The sequence below is a fragment of the Equus caballus genome, chromosome X, assembly GCF_041296265.1.
Source record: "Equus caballus isolate H_3958 breed thoroughbred chromosome X, TB-T2T, whole genome shotgun sequence".
Classification (NCBI taxonomy): domain Eukaryota; kingdom Metazoa; phylum Chordata; class Mammalia; order Perissodactyla; family Equidae; genus Equus; species Equus caballus.
Window position 1 is genome coordinate 6,741,170 of NC_091715.1, and position 20,838 is coordinate 6,762,007.

The 20,838-nt window shown below is 49.4% G+C and overlaps 1 protein-coding gene across 15 annotated transcripts in view; it reads left to right on the forward strand.

Moving 5' to 3' along the window:
- The window catches only part of SHROOM2 (shroom family member 2), a 128,285-nt gene extending 107,759 nt beyond the window's left edge, over nt 1-20,526 (forward strand). For 9 of the 15 annotated variants that reach the window (XM_023634059.2, XM_023634062.2, XM_070257984.1 and 6 more), the window contains 5 exons: nt 508-1,107; nt 5,553-6,077; nt 7,208-7,379; nt 14,831-15,103; nt 17,747-20,526. In XM_023634059.2, coding sequence (XP_023489827.1) covers nt 508-1,107; nt 5,553-6,077; nt 7,208-7,379; nt 14,831-15,103; nt 17,747-18,013 — 1,837 coding nt within the window. In that variant the 3' untranslated portion in view covers nt 18,014-20,526. The remainder of the gene's footprint in view (nt 1-507; nt 1,108-5,552; nt 6,078-7,207; nt 7,380-14,830; nt 15,104-17,746) is intronic. The other 6 variants (XM_023634060.2, XM_070257983.1, XM_070257991.1 and 3 more) reach the window with 1 other exon arrangement.
- Nucleotides 20,527-20,838: the final 312 nt, after the last annotated feature.

A 20,838-nucleotide genomic window follows, 5' to 3' on the forward strand; every position in this document is an offset into this window, starting at 1 on the left:
GTCCTCCACCTGCTGGTCCTCCATCTGCTGCCCTTGTCAGGGTCTCTAACAACTCAGAGGTTGTCTTCTCAACAGAAAACGGCTCTTCCTTGAGTGGAAGAGCCCATCAGAGGCTCGTTTGATTACTCTGTTGGGTTGGAAGAAGCAGTGTGTCGGCAAAGGCATGGCCGGCTGATTTGCTGCAAGTTTGACAGTTGTGAGCTCACAAGCTGTAGCTGTGGCACAGATAACCATGCACATGAATGTGTGTGTATCTAATGTGTGTGCATGAGTTTTTAATACCTCGCCTCTTATGACGTGACCTGCCAGTCTGTAGCCTAATGTGCAGTACGTGTTTGGATTCGATCCTTTGCATTAGGAATTGTGGTGGGGACAGGTATGGGAAAATGCATACGGATTTAATGCCCTAGACTGGTTTAAGGAGATAATCAAGATCTGCGTCTAGTCCCCTTTAAGGAGAGGATGTTAATTGGAATTGTTCCCTGTTTTTATTCGTTCTTCCTCTAGACAAGCAGATGCCCAGTGTCGAGAAGACAGTCCAGGAGACCAGCGGAACCTGTCCCAGGTCTCTGAGCTGCCTCACGTCCCGGGAGCTCCAGAGGCGCCCTGCGAGGGCCGCGGCCGCGCGGGGACCCTCCCTCGCGATTACAGATACTCAGAGGACAAGGCGCCCGCGACCCCGCCGCCGCCGCTTGGCCCAGGCCCCACGGCTCCGGCGCAGGCCCTACGGCCCGTGAGCGCCAGGAGACCGGGCCCGCAGAGGCCACTCAGGGGCCCCACCGGCCCTGCTGCCGGTCCCCGCAGCCGGCCCCGCCCCCTGGCGTCCCCTGTGGCCCTGGAGGTGTGTGTGGCCCGCCTGTCCCTCTCCTGCAGCCCCTCTGCCTCGGCGGAGGAGCCAAGCAGTGCCCAGCCCGCGGACGGCCCGAAGGCCGCCGCTGAGCACGACAGGCAGGATGTAGACGAGCGCGCAGCCTGTCCCTTCCCATCCCAGTGCCGGCCCCTGCCGCCCGCAGCCATGGACACCTCTCGCTCCCCTTCGCCTCAGTTCGCGCCCCAGAAGCTGACGGACAAGCCTCCCCTGCTCATCCAGGACGAGAATTCCACAAGGTACTGTCCAGGCGCGGTGGCCCTGGGCCTTCTTCCCCTCCTGCAAGCCCCCTTCCCACTGCGGGAGGTTTTCCATGCATCTTTCCTGGGCGGTGTAGACTGGCACCTTGCGTCTGCTCCAGACAGTGCACTTAAGTTGGTCCTGGGGACTAACCACGTAGGGGAGAACCCACAGCTCCAGTGTCAGTTGGATTTTTAACTTGTTGAGGGGGGTGTCCTGTCCCACAGGGAGCAAGGGGGGTGTGAAGGCGGTGGTGGGGCATCCCCCGTCCCCTTCATCCAAGCCCAGCACATTTATATCTGCCTTGCCCACAGGCGTCTGCACACTGGGGCTGTGTTTTCCCTAAGCACCTGCTATTTGTAATCGGGATCACGTTTGATCCCAGCATGAGCCCTTCAGGCAAAATTGATGTTTGTCATCATATCCGATTCTTCTTCACTCCTCTTTTTCTAGATCTTCACATGTGAAAAAACTAAGCTGATATACACCTTTTATGAAAGCAGAGGAAACGGCAATCACATTTCGTGGTGCTGTTGTCAGAATTTCAGTCAGGCACCTGGCCAGTCAAGAGCAGTGACCGTTGAGCTTTCTTTACCCTCCTCTCTGAGTGCCTCTGAAGAGCTGAGAAATAGAAGAAGTGGGAAAGTTTCATCCCATTCTCTAGAGCAGGGGTTCTCAACCTGAGGCAGGGAGATTTTGGCCCCCAGGGGACATTTGGCAATGTCTGGAGACATTTCGGGTGCCACAACTGAAGGAGGGCGGTTGCTCCTGGCATCTAGTGGGTAGAGGCCAGGGATGCTGCTCAACATTCTACAGTGCACAAGATGGCCCCACAGCAAAGAATGATCTGGGCCTCAGTGTCATTACCATCTAATACAGTGGCTAACAGTCACACGTGGCTGTATGAACGTAAGTAAGTGAAAATTAAACAAAATCCATTCCTCAGTTGTACCACATGTGGCTAGTGGCTACTACACTGGACAGCATAGATAACGGCTGTGTCTATCATCACAGAAAGTTCTGTTGGATCTCCCTGCTCTAGAGTCTCAAACTGTTTCTTTTAGCTTCAAAATAAGTCAGCAGAGAAGACGTTATTGACACCGTCCTATATCTCCAATGTCTCATCGCAACCACAGCTTCAGCTGTGGGCCAGAACTGTGCTTGGTGTCATACAAAATTAAGTTCTGAAAGGAAGGAACAGCAATAAAGTGTTTGGTCTGTTTGGTGGGTCAGGTGTATGATATTGTCACCAGCTGGTCTAAGCATGGTGTGCTGCTTGGAGAAACAGGCCACATGCTTGCACTCATGACCTGTGTTGCCTCCAGGAGGTGGGTGGTATTTTGCATTTTTTCTTGCCTGGAGTGTTGATTTTTTTCTCACTCCATATTTTCTCTGAGTTTGAAAGGGATTTCAACAAACTGTGACGATATTGATTGAAGATCCTAAGGAGGGGTCTTTGGGCATCCACATTTAGTGTTCCCATCCAGCACATCATCTGGGACAAAAGTTGTCTTGGAACCATGTCCCCTGCTGTATAAGCCCTCACAGAGGGCCTGAATTCCAGTCAGTGTCCAGAGCCATCTTGCTATGTGTCCTCTCTGTCCTCCTCCGGAGCACGGTAGGGCGGATGGGGGCTGTGCCACCGACAGAAGTTGCTACCAAGGAAGTTGCTCATAACATACTGAACTAAATGGCACCTTCCCCCAGGGCACGTGTTATTGGTCAGGCCTGGTATGAGAGTGTGGAGTCCCAGTGACATGCAAGACGAATGAGAGGCCGGTGCTCAGCAAGAGCCCTAGCCCTGCCCTGTGCCCATGATAACTAGCAATGGTCAGCAAGTGAAGTGTGCCCGGGATGGGGCCTCTTATGCTGCTTGTCGTTTGGGCACAGCTCAGAGACACTCTCCTCCTGACTTCTGGGGACTGATTTCTTGAGCCTTAGCTGCCCACCTCGTCTCCTTCCATGTCTCGTCTCTCCCTCATTCCAGTCACCTCTATGGATCACAAGCGTGCATGTGCTCCCTGCCGCTGGGGAGCTGGCCGGGGTGGAGGGCGGCGGCCTGTGTCTGCATGCCATGCCTTCCTGGGTTCAGCAGACAGTTACTGAGCAGCTCCTGAGTGCCAGGCATTGGCTCGCAGCGGGGATGCCGAGCGAAAGAAGATCAACGTCCCCACTCTGCGGGGGTTCAGAGTAGTCGTTCATTCCAAACAAACATGCATCAACTCCTGTCCTAAAACTGGGAAGCCTACTTTTAAATCTCTTAAAATTCTCTGAGGGTTTTTTGCTTTTAACTACAAAGTAGATCTAATGGCCAGCAGTGTCTTCAGTCACTGTCAGTGGTAGTTAGAGATTTGATCGCTCCCAGAAGTGTTAGGAGAGGCTTCCTGAGGCCCGTTTCTGTGTGGGAGCGTGTGAGAACAAAGAGCCAGGAGGGCTGCTTCGGGGTCGTTTTGACTGGATCAACTGCAGCACCCATGTTTGAGAATCTCCTGCGTGGGTCGTGAGGTCTCTCAGACCCAGAATGGCACGCAGGCTGAAGGGCTCCCTCTGGAGTGGGGGTGTGAGCAGAGCTGGTTGGACTGTTTAATGTTGGGGGCTGGACTGCCGTGAGCAGCAGGTGAGTCACCTGGAGGGAGCTGGCACTCTGAGAGAAGCCGCGTCACGGCACGGAGAGGTGGACCGGGACTTGGCATACCCGTCCTCCTCTGGCCCTCTGGGTCCTGCCTTTCCATTAGGAACTGGAGAGATCCGGTTGCGGTAAGGTCGAATCCACTGGGTTTTGTCCTCATTTTGAAGTAAAAGTTCATCAGACTTTTTTGATGCAGAAGTTGGGACAGTTTTCAAGAGGAGTCTGAGACGATTTGTGCTTAGAAATGCCCAGGGAGAGATGCTTCGTCGGATAGTGTATGTCCACCCGGGGAGGATTTGCTTTCTCTATGTCTAATATGTCTTCCTTCACTAGAGATCAAGTTTCCACGAATGGGGGAAGGTGCAAATACAGGCTGACTTAAAAGTCAGGAGAAGGTGATCGGTGGGTTTCTAAGCGTGGAATGAAAGGAATGAAGAGGAGTTCTTGTTTGTTTGTTCTCGCTTCGATAAGATGCCAGAAGTTTCCTTCTGAAGGTTAGCATATCTCAACAGTATTTACCACAGAGTTAGACTGTTTAAGGGTTTCTACTGGAGGAGAGAAGAAAATACAAAATTATTTCGTTTTAGCCCGCATACCACACCCTCATGAACAGGGAAAGAACCGCACTGTGTTCCCAGCCACCAGCGAAAGGGTGAGAAACAGCCTTTAATTTAGAGCACCGGAGCGTCCCTTGTGCTACATAAAATTAGGTCCCTTAGGGTCACATGGTAGAAGTGATGTTTGGCTCACTGAGTTAGGAACAAGTCTGGAGTTTGGGTTATGTGATTTTGGCTTGTTTTTCCTTCCCTCCTGAGCACCATCAGATGGTTCTCTTTCTCCAGTATGTCCTTTAAAAATACTTGAAACAGATTCTTGTGCCGGTGGCCCTCATCCACAGGGTCCCCAGCTGTGGTCAGTGAGGTGAGACTGAGGGCGCCAGCTGGCACTTGGGTTGTCCCAGATGACTAAGCTGCTTTTACCACTTTCTCTCTCTTCCTTGTGGGAGTTCAAGGTGCTCTTCCAGCTCCTTTCACCGAGAAACGTTTTTTTAAAAAAAGAAAAATGTGTCCTTAGTGAGTCATTTAAAATAATCCAGAAGCAGTGTGTCTGTGTTTACTGCTGGATCCCTATCTCACTGGTATGAAAAGCTGTGCAAAGGGCAGCTTGAAGTGTTGGGTGGTGGAAGACAAGTGGCGGGTGACACCCAGTGTGCACAAGCATCTGAGGAAGCTTCAGATTGGGGCAGGGAGCGGGTGGCACTCAGCGTCCGCTCAGTACATAGCCATCCTGTATAAAAGTCCTCCCTCAGCCCCGAGGGCCGCACAGGCACCCATGGTGTGCACTGACGCTGTTTTGAGAGCCCCTGACCAAAGGCACTGATGATGATTCTGTGAAAAATGCCTATCTGTTGCAGGTTTCCCCTACAAAAGAAAATTTAACTGGGCAGGGCTTGTTAAGGTTTGCACTGTCATTGATAAGAACAAATGAGTGTTACACCATCTCCTATTGGTAAGCCCCAGGGAAACGCCCTTGGGCTCCTGTAGGGGTGTAGGTGACTATTTGAAAATGGAAAGGCTCCTAGACACTGAGGGTCAGGATGCCAAGTTAGGGGTAGCAGGGAACTTCTTGACCTCCTCTCCCCATCCTGGGACATGCAGTCACAGAGGCTCCTTCCAGCGGGGTGGCCTCAGTCTTTGAGTCTCAGGGTTCCCTGTCTGTAAGGAGAGGCGAGGGGGCCGACTGGTTCTAGTCCTGGGTAGGAGCCTGTGCCTGAGTGCACTTTGTGTTTTCAGCAGACGGCTCTTGTCTTAGCAGAATCGAGCGGGTGATTGACAACAACACCACGGTGAAGATGGTGCCCATCAAGATCGTGCACTCGGAAAGCCAGCCAGAGAAAGAGAGCCGCCAGGGCCTGGCCCGTGCCACCGAGCTGCCCGAGCTGCCCAGCGGGCTGGAGAGAGACCAGATCAAGACGCTGAGCACGTCCGAGCAGTGCTACTCCCGCTTCTGCGTGTACAGCCGCCAGGGCCCCGAGGCTGAGCCCCAGCCCCCTGGCGCCCTGGCGCCCGCCGCCAAGGACAGCCAGGCCTCCCCTCCTGGGCTCAGCTACGTGAAGGCCAAAGAGAGGACGGCCGAAGACCTGAAGTCGGAGGAGCTGGCCCGAGAGATTGTGGGGAAGGATAAGTCCCTGGCCGATATCCTGGACCCCGGTGTGAAGATCAAAACCGCCATGGACCTGATGGAGGGGATCTTCCCGAAAGACGAGCACCTCTTGGAAGAAGCTCAGCAGCGGAGGAAGCTGCTCCCCAAAATCCCCTCTCCTAGAACTGCAGAGGAGAAGTGAGTAGATGCTGCCCTGGGTTCGCCGTTTGGCCGTGGGTGGTTCTGCTTAAAGGCGGAGGGGCGTATCTGTTGTTCTGTTTTCCTGATTGCTTTGGGGGCACAGATTTTCGTAAGGACTGCCTGATGCTTAGCACTTTTTGGCTTTTTTGTGACCCTCGCGAAAGAGAAGTTAAGGCATTAGGAGGAGTTAAGAAGTTAAGGAGAACCCGTTCCTGGGGACAATGGGCTGCAGGTTCTGGGAAAGACAGGAAGATAGTGCAGCTCCTGCGCTTTCTTGGCTGGAGGCCAGTGTGGTTTACGGTGATCCGCGCAGGGCTCCTTTCTCACAAGACAGCAGTTCCCAGCTGGGGGCCGTCGTCTCCCCCCAGAGAACAGTTGGCAATATTGGGATACAATTTTGGTTGTCACATCTGGGAGAGGTGCTTCTGGCATCTACTGGGTGGAGACCAGGGATGCTGCTGAACATCCTACAATGCACGGGACGGCCCCCACGGCAAAGAATGATCCAGCCCCACGTGTCCCTAGTGCTGAGGTTGAGAAACCTGTCGTAAGAGGAGTGAAGGCTTAGACTACTGAGTATGTGTGTTTGTTAAAGAGGAGATAGAGATGTCGGTATGTGAGTGAATGAATTGCTTTTGATTGGTTTTGTAAATGGCACATTTCATCCTCTCTCATTCAGCCCCCTGCAAAGGTGTGTGTGGTTACGCCTGCCCTGTTGTTGATGCACACCATATCCGTAGGTATCATTTATTGACAGGCCGGAGTGCCAGTGCAGTGCAGCAGGGGCAAGACGGACCAAAGCAAGAGGGGGCAGGCATGGCTGCTGGTGGAAGGTGCAGGGGGCCTGATCTCTTAGAGATGGCCTGTGGCACACACATCTACATAGACCTCAGGCTCCCTGTCAAGACCATCTAAAAACTACATTTCACAGACTTTATGTGTATCCGTATGGCGAGGATTTTTCTAACCACATCACCTACTTTTTTCCCTCCTTATGCTGTCTCATCTCCCTGGCTGGCGTCCTTCTGCTAGCACCACCGTTTGCTTGTCACAACCCAGGTTGTGGGGCTATGGGCTTGTCTGTGCATACGATCACAGCTAATTGAAGTCCCAACATTTTTACCCAGGAAGGAGGAGCCAAGTGTGCCGGCGGCTGTGTCCCTGGCCACCAGTTCCACCTACTATAGCACGTCGGCCCCCAAGGCAGAGCTGCTGATTAAGATGAAGGACCTTCGGGAACAGCAGGAGTCTGAAGAGTCCTCAGGAAGCGACTTGGACCACGACCTGTCAGTGAAGAAGGTAGGAAAGCCGAATCCCGAACGAGAACGTGCCAGGCGGCGGGCAGGGCAGTGCACTTCTCCACACCCAGCGTGGGCCCCGCATCACTTGTCTGTGGGCATTTGTGCTTGGCTTTATGCAGGACAGTGACCTTTGGGGCAATGTTAGTAAGCCCTTTGTGGTTAAGTGTTCTTTTCTAAAATTGGGCCTTTCCACCAGAGTCTCTCTGCCATTTTGTAATGAGATCCAATGTCAATTAAGTGAGCACCATTCTCTTTCATTTTAAGTTCAACTGATATGTCTCTCTGCCCCAGTTAAAAAGCAGGGGACTTAAGTGTGTGACCTTCAACAAGTCATATGTCCTCTTAGAATATCAAGTTCAAATATTTGTAATCAGATCATCATAAATCCAACAGTGGGTTGGAAAGTGCTTTGTCAATCAAAAAGAATCATTTTGGGGGCCAGCCCTGTGGCATAGTAATTAAGTTTGGCACACTCCACTTTGGTGGACCGGGTTCACAGGTTTGGATCCCAGACGCAGACCTATACCACTTGTCAGCCACGCTGTGGTGGCAACCAACATATGAGATAGTGGAAGATTGGCACAGATGTTAGCTCAGGGCTAATCTTCCTCAGCAAAAAAAAAGAATCATTTGATCAACTCCAAAAACTTGCCCAGGCACTTCAGGATACAGCAGTAGACAAAACAGAATAGAGTCCTTCCTTCCTTGAGGGAGCTTATGTACTCACAAGATGGATAGCCAATGCATAAACAAATGTACAATACAGGATCAGCAGACTGGCCTGTGGGCCAAACCTGGCCCACCACCTGCTTTTGTAAATAAAGTTTTATTAAAACACAGCCACATTCATTCATTTACATATGGTCTCTGGTGGTTTTGCACTAGAGCAGCAGAACTGAGTAGTTGAAATAGTGATCATATGGCCTGTGAAGTCTAAAATATTTACTGTCTGGCCCTTTACAGTGAAAGTTTGCCGGTCCTTCATCAGGTGACTAACACATCAGGTGGTAAGATAATTAAAACAGAGTGAAGGAATAGAGAGAGACAAAGGAGTATGATTATAGAGAGTGCTCTGATGAGGTGATGATTGAACTGAGACCTGGAGTGATGTGAGGGGCAGGCCTTGTGGATGTCTTGGCATGCCAGGGAGGGGAGCCAATAAGTGCAAAGGTCCTGGGGTGGGAGCCTCATGGCATGTTGGAGAAGCAGCAGAGGCCAGTGGCTGGAGCTGTGTGGACAGGAAGGAAGAATCGGAGATAAAGTCTGAATGAGGTCAGGGACTAAATAGTGGCTCTCCATGAGGTCATGGTAAGGACAGAATTATTACTGTTAGTGCAAATGTCATTACTACTATATTAGCTTTAAATCTTCATGGCATGTCAGCAGACCAGACCTGTGACATCTAGGTGATTACCTGTTTTTACAGGAAGGACTTAACATAAAGAGATGAAGGAATTGCCAAAGAAAGTTTCATAGGCTAGCATGTGCTGTTTATTCCAGGGGCCTTCAGCTTGCCTAAATAGTCAGTGCCAGGAAAAGAAAAGGAGGGAACCAGCATTTTTATGAACGTTTGCATATGCTTAGCACTTTGGAAATGGCTTTCATAAAAAATACTCATTTTTTTTTACAAGACTTTTACAAGGGATTATATTGAAAGTCTGCTTATATCATTAGTGATTTTTAAAATGTCACTGTTTGATTTCAAATATGATGGACAAATGAGTTCCAAAAGAAATATTGTGACCCACGCATAAAGGAAAATGACTTTCAATTTAGGAAATGATAGCTTTTTGGTTCAAGGCATTAAAAAAAGGAAATGAAAGGGGCCCCCCCTGTGGCTGAGTGATTAAGTTCGAGCGCTCTGCTCCAGCGGCCCTGGGTTTCGCCGGTTTGGATCCTGGGTGCAGACATGGCATCGCTCATCGGGCCACGTTGAGGTGGCATCCCACATGCCACAACTAGAAGGACCCACAACTAAAAATATGCACCTACGTACTGGGGGCTTTGGGGAGAAAAAGGAAAAATAAAATTTAAAAAAAAAAAAAGGAAATGAAAAATCAGAGTTTTGTCGTGGGTCTCTTAGAGGCCCTGTATCTGGCTCAGGCTGCTGTTTGCTTTATTCTGGTTGCACTTTCCATTTTTTGAAAAATAAACAATCAGGGCCAGCCCTAGTGGCCTAACAGTTAAGTTTGGTGCGCTCTGCTTCAGTGGCCTGGGTTCGGATCCTGGACGCAGACCTACACACTGCTCGTTGAGCCATGCTGTGGTGGCAACCCATGTACAAAATAGAGGAAGACTGGTACAGATGTTAGCTCAGGGACAGTCTTCCTCAAGCAAAAAAAAATAAACAATCAAAAATGTTTTTAGTTACTCTCATAAAACTAAAAAGGTGTACAGTTTGGACACTTGTCATTCAGCCCATGCCCTTGATGCAGAGAACTCCGTTCTTAACGGTCCTCTTCTGTTTTCCATGATGTGATGAAGCTGGGCGGCAGCCCACCATGGTGCTGCCTGATGTCATCTGTGCTGCTCTCTCCATTTGCTTTGGGAGGCACGAGAGCTAGGATGCTTCCTCACCATAAATGGCTGCTTCAGAGTTGAGAGGAGTTACTGTGAGCTTGCCCACCCCACCCCCCTTTGATTACATTCTTTTGTTTTCTGGTGAGGAAGATTGGCCCTGAGCTAACATCTGTGCCAGGCTTCCTCTATTTTGTATGCGAGACGCTGCCACAGCATGGCTTGATGAGTGTTATGTAGGTTGGTGCCCAGGATCCAAACTCGCAAACCCTGGGCCACTGAAGTGGAGCACTTGACCACTATGCCACTGGGTCAGCCCTATCGATTACATTCTTAAGCTGACTGACATTTTTAGTTCAATAAGCATATGTTGGGCAATTTCACCATAAGCAGCAAACACTATAAATCACAATTCCCTGTGGCGTTAGTGACTCAGTAATCCTGCTTTTCTTCTTGATTGGACACAGACAACTTTTCTCCCTTCTTTCCAATACCCGCAGATTTACTGTGTCATGTGGTTGTGCAAAGTGTGCACAGGGGAGAAGAGGAGGTGAGCGCCGTGCAGGTGCACTTGCTTGGCCACTTAATGGTAAAACAACAAGATTCCTAGACCCCGTGCACTAGAAGCTCCCAGAGGGCCCGAGGCTGTCAGCGTGACAGCGTCACAGGGTGGTCACAGAGCCCAGTGCCAAATCAGGTGACCTCCTGTCTTAGGAGAAGATGGAAGACAGAGCCCCCAGGCAGGGATGCAGTGAGGGAATTGTGGTAGCCAGTAGGAAACGTTACACTAGGAAGGCAGAATATGTTTCTATACCTGGGGCAGCTCCGGTGGACTGCCCAGAAACTGTCTCATCTGAGCTATGGGACTTTTCAGCAGAACCAAAGATGGCTGATTGGTTGAAGTCTGGAATCTTTGAGGGCTATGGTTTTTTCCTGGAACCAAGAGCTGGGTGCAAGGCCCAGAGGGAAAAAGGCTTTGTTTCCCCCACAGAATGGAGCAGAAGGCAGGTATCTGGGATGAACCAGGGCCTACCCGAACAGAGAGGTGAGAGGTAGCTGTGTGCCTGCTGTGAGACCCGGGGGCCAGCCTCTGCCGTCGCATGCCCTTTTCCAAGGCCCCCTGGAAGGCTGCGTGCTTCAGAACATAAGTGGACAGGCTCATGGGCTGCTTGGTCTAACATGGCGAAGCCTTCAGCACCCTGCATATTGGTGATTGGCATTGGTTGATGTGCAGCCCTGGGCCAAGTCTCCTCTCAAAATCTTTTTTTTATTTTTTCTTGTCTTTTTGAGGAAGATTAGCCCTGAGCTAACTACTGCCAATCCTCCTCTATTTTCTGAGGAAGACTGGCCCTGAGCTAACATCTGTGCCCATCTTCCTCTACTTTATATGTGGGACGCCTGCCACAGCGTGGCTTGCCAAGCCATGCCATGTCCGCATCCAGGATCCAAACCGACGAACCCTGGACCGCCGAAGCGGAACGTGTGCACTTAACCTGCTACGCCACCGGGCCAGCCCCTTGTCTCAAAATCTTTGAAAGCCGATGTCTGTACTTCATGTAATGGCCCTTTAAGGAAGAATAGGAAAGTTTTCTACTAAAAATGTATGCAAGACTTATAAAGGAATTCGGACTCCTTCCAGAGCGCCCAGTTTCAAGTTAGCCCAGCTGATACTGTAGGTTTTAAAGGCGTGTCTTTGTGCATTGGCATGAAATCTACATTATGATAATTACTGGAGAACAATGAAACTGAAAAATTACCAGTAGCACTGGCTAGGGGTCCTCAGACATCCACAGTGGTCTAAATTACTGGAAGTATTCATTCAGCTGAGGATTGGCGTCAGGCAAGAATTTGGAAAGTTCTCCATCCCTGTAATCTATTTTGTGCTTTTCCCTCAAGTAATGAATATCTAAAATATGGCCACATTCTCAGCTATGGGGTTTGAAGTTGATTTAAACAGTCTTTCCAGATAGGGAAATAAACAGACACAGATACACAAGCGTGAACGCACACACAGGTACATACTCACCCTCTGAGAGAAAACAGCAAAGAAATCTAGATGCATACAGTCAAATTACTAGGGGAAGAGAATGTCTTGACATCCTGAGCAACTAAAAGCTGACCTGGAAAGGCCATTTGTAAATTCCTCGTGGTCTGTCTTAGGAGAGAAACCATTCCGAGTAATCAGCGGCGAGGATGGCTAGCCTTTTTTTTTTTTTTTTTTAAAGATTTTATTTTTTCCTTTTTTCTCCCCAAAGCCCCCCAGTACATAGTTGTATATTCTTCCTTGTGGGTCCTTCTAGTTGTGGTATGTGGGACGCTGCCTCAGCATGGTTTGATGAGCAGTGCCATGTCCGTGCCCAGGATTCGAACTGACAAAACACTGGGCCGCCTGCAGCGGAGTGCGCGAACTTAACCACTCGACCACGGGGCCAGCCCCGAGGATGGCTAGCCTTTAAGACTGTCTCCCATTTCAATCTGCTGGACATCCAGACCTACTGATAAACCTAAGGCAGATGGAACCGAGAGGAGGCAAAGGCCCGGTTAGAGCTTAGGCCTTTCAAATTTGTAGACTTTTTTTTTTGATACCTAAATGCTAGATGGCGGTTCCCTTTAAAAGCATGGTGCTGACGAAGACCACACGCGGCCAGGTAATGGGAAGCCAAGGGTCCCGCGCCAGTGCCGCTCCGTGTCTTCCTGCAGCTGCTTGTTTTCCATCTACACAGTCACGGGGATTGGGGCGCTTTCTAGCTGATTGTCATTTGTGACATCGGGGCAGCTTCTCATCCCTCACTTCCAGTATTACCGATAACTACTATGGACAGGGTACTTACTGAAGGCGAGCCCGGGGCTAAGTGCTTTCCCTATGGGAAGGTAATTCATCTTCATGTCGCTCCTAGAGGTAGGGGCCGCACTTCCCCTGTTCAGCTGTGCACGTGTCCTGGAGAGCCGAATGCGACTTTGCTCCCTCCAGGCATGTGCCTTCTCTCCACCAAGCTCTGCAGACTCCATCTGGGGTCAGAGTCTGTAAATTGCCCCTGGGGAAGGGATGGCATGGACGATTTCCATAGGTCCACTGTATATAAAACAGTGCTGTTATAACAGAGTGAGCTTTCAAAGTCCTAAGGGGGGCCTGACCAGTGGCGTAGCAGGCTCCTCTTCAGCGACCTGGGGTTTGCAGGTTTGGATCCCAGGCAGGAACATAGCACTACTTGTCAAACCATACTGTGGTGGCATCCCACATAAAATAGAGGAAGATTGGCACAGATGTCAGCTCTGTGACAATCTTCCTCAAGCAGAAAGAGGAAGGTTGGCAACAGATGTTAGCTTAGAGCCAAACTTCCTCACACCCAAAAAAGAAAAAATCCTAATGAACTTGAATATTCAAATTATTTAATCTTCGTTTCGGTTTGTTTACCTGCACACTACTTCAGTTTCGGCCCCCTTCCTGTGGGCTAACCCAGTGGTGTGGTGGCATCACTAAGCCCAGATAACTGTCATGTTAACAGACATGAGACTGGGTTAGCCGAGCGAATCTCGTGTGGGGCTAGTGGCAGCAGGAGTCCTCAAAGAGGACAATGTGTGTCTGACTTTTCTCCTAACCCCTGGCTCTTCATAATTCACTGTGTGGGGGCAAACGACCCACTGAATCTGCTGTGGGTGGGTTTAGGGCAGAGAGACGTCCGTGATCGTGAAGTGGTTTTTCCGGGGGACACTCTGCACTCGCCTGTGATACTCCTTTTGAGCCATCCCTATAGTTTTTCTCAAATATGATGATGAGGAAGCGGGTAATCTGCTTTGTCTGTCACTCAGATGACACTGTATGGTGCTGCCTCACTTCGGGATGGTGGCCGATTGAAAGGTCTTACACATTTTGTCTTTTATTTCTGCTCTTTAAGGATTACTTAAAGGACTGGTGGGAGGGGAGAAAGGGGAGTTAGTGTTTAATGGTCAGAATTTCAGTTGGGAAGATGAAAAAGTTCTGGAGATGGATAGTGGTGATGGTTGCATAACAATGTGAATGAATATCCTTAATGCCACAGAACAGTACACTTAAAAATGGGTAAGATGAGGGCCAGCCCAGTGGCGCAGCGGTTAAGTGCACTCGTTCCGCTTCTCGGCAGCCCAGGGTTCGCCTGTTCAGATCCCGGGTGCGGACATGGCATCGCTTGGCAAAAGCCATGCTGTGGTAGGTGTCACACGTATAAAGTGGAGGAAGATGGGCATGAGTATTAGCTCAGAGCCAGTCTTCCTCAGCAAAAAGAGGAGGCTTGGTGGCAGATGTTAGCTTAGGGCTAATCTTCCTCCAAAAAAAAAAAAGGGTAAGATGGTGAATTTTGTGTTGTGTGTATTTTACCACATTAAAAAACGTGAGTCATTTATTTGCATTTTGGTCAAGTTGAAATCAGGAGGTTGTTCTAAAAGACTGTTTTAAGTTCATTGACATCTCTTTGTCTTAATTTTGAATTGCTAATTCTTTGTGGAGGACAATTTTTAATCATGGAATTCAGGACTGGACATGAGACTCAGTAACTTCTGTGCGTGCAAGTCTTTCAATTGGGAATTTCCAAAGTGTGAAGCACAGACCGTCACCCAGGCCCTGACACTCCTCACAAAGATGGAGGTTGAGATGAGATTCACTGAGAGCCCCGAGGGCCTGCTCCTATGTTGTCTGATTGCTAGGACCTTAATAGGATCAGAATAGGTTTATTTTTATTTCTAAATTAAATGCCAATGATTTAATCAGGACTCATTGTCCGTCCCCGAGTCTCATAAATCCTCTATTATTTGCTGATGCAAAATAAGCTCTCCCCCCGTTCAGCTGAACTGCACACACATCACTCATGTTGACACCATGCAGTGCTGCAGCAGCTCGTGGCGCCAGGTTCGGGGTGACCCTAACGAGTGATCGCATGCTGCCCTGTGCCCCCACAGCAGGAGCTCATCGAGAGCATCAGTCGCAAGCTGCACGTGCTCCGGGAAGCCCGGGAGAGCCTCCTGGAGGACATCCAGGCCAACAGCGTGCTTGGGGACGAGGTGGAGGCCATCGCCAAAGACGTCTGCAAACCCAATGAGTTTGACAAGTTCCGGATGTTCATCGGGGACCTGGACAAAGTGGTGAACCTTCTGCTGTCACTGTCAGGCCGCCTGGCCCGGGTGGAAAACGCCCTCAATAATTTGGACGACAGCACTTCTCCTGGTGATCGGGTAGATACAAACTCTTCTGACCTGGCTATGGCGGGCTGGGGACGTGGGAAGGTTTTCCTTGGGGTGTTGTGAGTTAATGCCTGGAAGCCTCGCAGAGCTCCTGCGGCAGCCTGTCCAGTGAAAGATGCTTTCGAAATGTTGTGGGCTCTCTCCTCCCTTTCCTTGTAATGGCGGGAAGAAGGTCCCGCCAAGGAGCAGTGAGTTGGAGCCATTGTCATTGGACGGCAGGGCTGCTGTGATCCTCAAGAAGAACTGGGGATTCTTTTTGACATCTTTTCATAGATTCCCATTGATCATTACTAATAATTGTCTCTTCCTAGAAAATAGACTTTTTAACTTTTCTTGATCAAGTAAGTGCTTAAATGGAGCATCCTCTCCCTGGCAAATTGTAAGCACTCAGTGATAATGATATTTATTATTACTCCTGCTTTTACTTAACAAGAGTGCAGATAGCAGTCTAGAAAGAGTCAAAGGACTTGCCTAACTTTTCTCCCTCTCCTGAGGTGTGCAACTTGGGACATTTCTTAGTGGGTCTATTTTTCAGTTTTTTCACATGCAAAATATGGAAAATAATATCTACCTTATTGGCTTTACTTCATAATTATTGGTAAGACATCGTAAGTTCTCTAAAAGGGGAGCAGAAAAGGCCCCCTCCCCCTTGCTCCGGAGGAGGTGGTTTCCGGTTACGTGGAAAGATCTTAGAGAGCGTAGCTTTGGGGCTGTTGCTCTTCTGTGCTGGGCCAAGTCGTTAGTAACCATCACTGAACATACTGTATAAGGGTTTAAAAGGTAACTGGGGCTTTTGACCCTGATCCCCTTGGGTTATGTTCATATTCCATTTTGCTGTTTTTGCCATCTTTGCCAAATTTATCTGAGAGAACTTAGGAAAATAACATGAACAGGAAAGAGAGACTTGCTTGTGCATAATTGAAATATCAAATTCTCAAGTACTGATTTAAATGAAAAAATAGTATTGCCTTTGCATCTCAGCTCTTGTTTCATCCATCTTTCCTTCCCTGTGTGTGGAACCGACAAAGGCTTATGTAGAATTTCAGGGAGATAGAAGGAAGCGCAGCCCTGGGGACCATGCACGCGGTCCTTCTGGGGACCAGACTCCGTAGCCCTCACTACGTCCTCAGTCTGTTTTGGAGATGAGGCGTGGGCAGGCTGTTATCCCCTTGGCTGTGCATAGCTGATGTGGCTTCACCTTCCTGGACCCGAAGGGAGTGTTCCATTGCCCCGGCCAGCTGCAGCGCAGGGGTCCGTCTCCAGTGTAGCTGGCGCTGGATGAGAATCGGTGTCGGGCAGCTGAGGCTGGGGAAGCTAAGGTTTTCAGACAGACTTGGTGACGAGCTAAAAGACGTGGAGTCGGGTTTTAGAAGGCTTCCTCCATCTTTCCAGGTAGAAAGTGAACATGTGGGCAGATGCGGACGCCTGAAGTCCTCCCCTCCAATCTGCAGCTTCCAGTCACCAGTGAGCCGGCTGATTTTAATAGCCTGAACCGCATTTCTAGAATCAGTTAACGTCTTTTCCCTTTTGGTTGGGATGCATGGCTTGGCCTTGCCTCTTTCCATGAAAACCCACTGTATCTTTGTTTCACAAGCACCTGGAGATCAAGGTGTCCCACAGAAGTGGGCGGGTTGTGTTTCAGAAGCTGAAAGGTTGTGCGGTCGGGCACTTCCGAAAGCCACACGCCGACAGCAGTTTGTTTTCAGCCACTGTTTAGGCACAGTAACAGCCCATCTCTACCGAGCTCTTTCTGTGTGTCGGCACTTTGCAAAGTGCTGCTGCATCGTGGACGCTCATGCGTGGCCAGTGGTAAGCGTCCGTGGCTGAGCCGCAGAGCTGTGGGATAAGTGAGTGGCTGTCCTGGCGCTCACATAAAAATCACACGGAGGAAAGGAATTGCTGGCATCCCCCAGCTGACAGTTGGAGACATCTAATGCACTCCTCTCTCCTTGCTTAGTTCTCATTAAACTTGGAGACTGTGGGGAAAGCAGATGCGTGCTCTGCAGGCAGAGAGCGCGACTGAGTGCTGCGTTTGGAGAATAGGGTTGTCTGTGTCCCCCAGAGCAGGAGCCTTGGAAGGAGCTAGGGAACCTACCCCACGGCCCTGCATCTCACTCCTCCCTCCCACTGCTCCCTCCTCGTCCTCTTCTACAAGTCCACTCACAGGCTCCTTCTTCTGCCAGAACGCCTTAGAAATCCTGCCCTGGAATTTCTTTAGAATCTATCCCTTTGCCAACTTTGCCGTGATATTGACACAAAAAGGCCATTAACACACGTAGAATCTCTAAGTCCTTTGCACCTTTTGAGCATCTCGAAATTCTGTAGTTTTTAGTTCCTTGATTTCTCTTCTGCTCGTCATGGCTATTTCTGCTGGCCGTTCGAGGCTGGTGGGAGGAATGGGAGGTGGGAGATGTACTTACGGGAGGGCTGGGGCCAGAGCCTGCCGCAGCCACAGGTGCGTTGTGCCCATGTCCCCAGTATTTCTGTGCCGATCCTATTGGGTCTCTGGTCCCTAACTTTGGTGGCATCAGGGTCTCCACGGGACCAGCTCCCAGAGTTGCTGGGGTTTTCAAGGCATTGGCCAGAGCCCCTGCTTTAGCCCTGGTCCTCAGCGGCTTGTTTCTCTCTCCACAGCAATCGTTGCTCGAGAAGCAGCGGGTCCTCATCCAGCAGCACGAAGACGCCAAGGAGCTCAAAGAGAACCTGGACCGCCGGGAGCGCATCGTGTTCGACATCCTGGCCAGCTATCTCAGCGAGGAGAGCCTTGCAGACTATGAGCACTTCGTGAAGATGAAGTCAGCCCTCATCATCGAGCAGCGGGAGCTGGAAGATAAAATACACCTGGGTGAAGAGCAGCTGAAGTGCTTGTTTGACAGCCTTCAGCCCGAAAGAGGCAAATAAGAAGGCCGTCCCTGGTGGAGGCCGGAAACCGGGCCTTCGAGCCGCATTCCTGAGGATGCAAGTGAAAACCCCAGCCTGTATTTATATCTCGTAGAGAGACTCCTCCGATAGCGAAATGGCTGTTAGAAGAGCAATAACTTCCGTGTCTTTGGGATGATTTATTTAATTTTTCAGTTTCCCTTTTGAATGCTGAGCAGAGTGGCTCGCTGTTAGCCATTTTCCTTTCCCAGTAACCACTCGTGGCACTAGGCTCCAGTGGACGGCAGGTTTCCACAGTATAGACTGTGGGCTCCGGTCCCGTAGTGCATGCAAGTGGCCATTTTGAGCAGTAGGTCTGCCCTTCCTCCCGTCTTCACATGCTTGAACCAACCACTCAGGAAGCAACCAAGTGAGTCTTGTAGGTGCATGAGGGGGAAACCCTGGCGCACATCTTTTGTGATCCATCCAATGCATAGGCCGCCATGTTTTATCTCTGTCCGTCCAACGGTGTGGAGCATTCATCGTCTGTATCATATAATGATGTTCTCTGACTTGGTAAAAATCACGATGATGATGATAATTTATTAACATTTTGGAAAGGTGAATAGTTTCCAAATGGTTAAAAACCAACTGTGAAATGAACAACCTACATGTTGGGTTCACTCATTCTAAAATTGCCACTTAAAGAAATAGTGTGCATGCTTTAAAACACTCACACACAAAGCAAACAGAGAGCTTTAGTCCTTCTCACCTGACATCACGGGTCAGATGTTTTCCTGCAAAGTGAAGTTACTTGGGGAAAATGTGTCTAGTAGTAATGTGCTTGCTAGATATTTGTTTCACGAGACCAACAAGATATTTCTTAAGTTACTTTTTCCCCAGAACATGTATTTTGTGTGTGTGGTCATTAATGATAATTGGCTGCTTTTCTCTCTTTTGCCTCTTTAAATCTGTTGCCATGCCATGAGGGCCACATTCTGTTTACTGTAAGAAGCCTCGCTCTGGTATTTCAGAGGTCCCATGGGCTGTGTAACTCCTAAACCTGATCTTTCTGTGCCACAGAGTTTCTGTGCTCTGCTTACTGGTTGAAATTGCAAGATTCTAAAGAAAGTCTATTTACTAAAAAAGCATTGTCATGCTGTCAATTTCCAGTGGACTTGGAGAAAATATTTGCAAATCACATACATGAAAAGGATTTTTATCCAAAATGTACAACGAACTCTCAAAACTCAACAGTAAGAAAACAGACAGCCCAATTAAAACAGGGGCGAAAGACTTAAATAGAAACTTCACCAAAGAGGATATATGCATGGCAAATAAGCACATGAAAAGATGTTCAACTGCCAACGGCTGCGTTATGACTGTCTGATTATCTAATCCTTGAAGGGCCGGTGTCTGTCTTCACAAATGCTCATCTGATTAAATGCATGCTTAATGGTGCGAGAACCCCTCAGATGACGTCACGTTGAAGTAATATTCGGACAGTTTGATCGAGGGATCATTTTAATCTTCATTCTCCCTTATTTCCATAAAAGAAGTTTTCCAACAGGCAGGAAAACGTCCCTTTGTCAGCAGTGACCACCGCCTTACCGAAATACACACTCACACGCAAATGTCTTAAAGGACAGGAGTCCACGCTGCGTGAGCCCGAGGGGTGAGCTGGACTCATGAGCTACAGTGTTGACGTCGGTGCACTGCGCAGCGTGGTCCACACTGGCGGACTTCAGTGAGGCTGGCAATAAATGTTCTTTTTGGCAGCCCACCCACGCCAAAAAGATAAATGCCTTTTCAAAAAGTTTGTATTCCTATGAAATTAAGCTATTTCTGACTTGAAAAATCCCTGTTCTGCCTGTGAAGTGTCCTCCTCCTTTCCACCGGGTGTAGTCACTTGCTGTGAGGACTGGTCGCATCAGAAGAGGTGGAGCTGGCTGTCCATGGACCTCTGTCTTTCTCCCTTGGGGAGACAACCACAGTAATTTCAGTGGATTTTGTTTTTAATTTAGATAAAGCTTTTATCTGTGATTCTTTCCCCTCAAATACAGTATTGTGATCATTTTGATGATGTGTATGTAAAATGTGAGTAATAGAGTTTGTGTGTCTGTCCCCAGCCTTTAGATGTCCTTCCCGCATACGTAGCAACGTAGAGTGCTAGTCCCCCTTTCCAAAGCACGTGTAATCACCACTGTCCTGTCTGTCCCCCTGTTTGCCTCTTCAGTGTCTGGTTAGCGGGACCCAAAGATTGCAGTGAGTCGATGTACATAGCTTTGTATATAGTCATATTATTGCAGATAAAAGCAATCTGGTGCTCATGTTTGCCCTCGGCTTCAGGTGGTCGCTCATGCCTCACCCCGTGTCCTAGCTCAGCTATGGAATGCTCTGTGTAGCGAGATGTCAGTCAGGGGGCTTGCCTGTGGCTTTTATCCTGCAGTCCACCATGGAAAATGTGTGCAGATGTCCTGCTCGACACTGGCCACTTACCTCTCGATGGATCATCCTGCTTGACTTTAACAAAATAAATAGTGTCTTTGAGTGAATGGAGCATGTCTTTGATTTACCTCCATGACATCTTTTTTTAGTCAGAATATTATCACCATATGTCAGATTCTTAAACCGTTGATAAACTGTGGACTGGATTCTATGTATGTCTGTGTGTAGCTGTTTGTGCCAGTCCGGTTAGGGCCAATGAGTTTGCAGTGGACATGGAGGTGTGAAGAACTGGGGCCGTTGATGGACTCCATCCCCCACACCGGTGTCTGCTACTACTGAGTAGCACTAAGGCGTCCTGGACCCTGGAGCCAAGCCCCTTCTGTCACTTCCTAGTCATGTGGCTGTGAGCAAGCGACTTA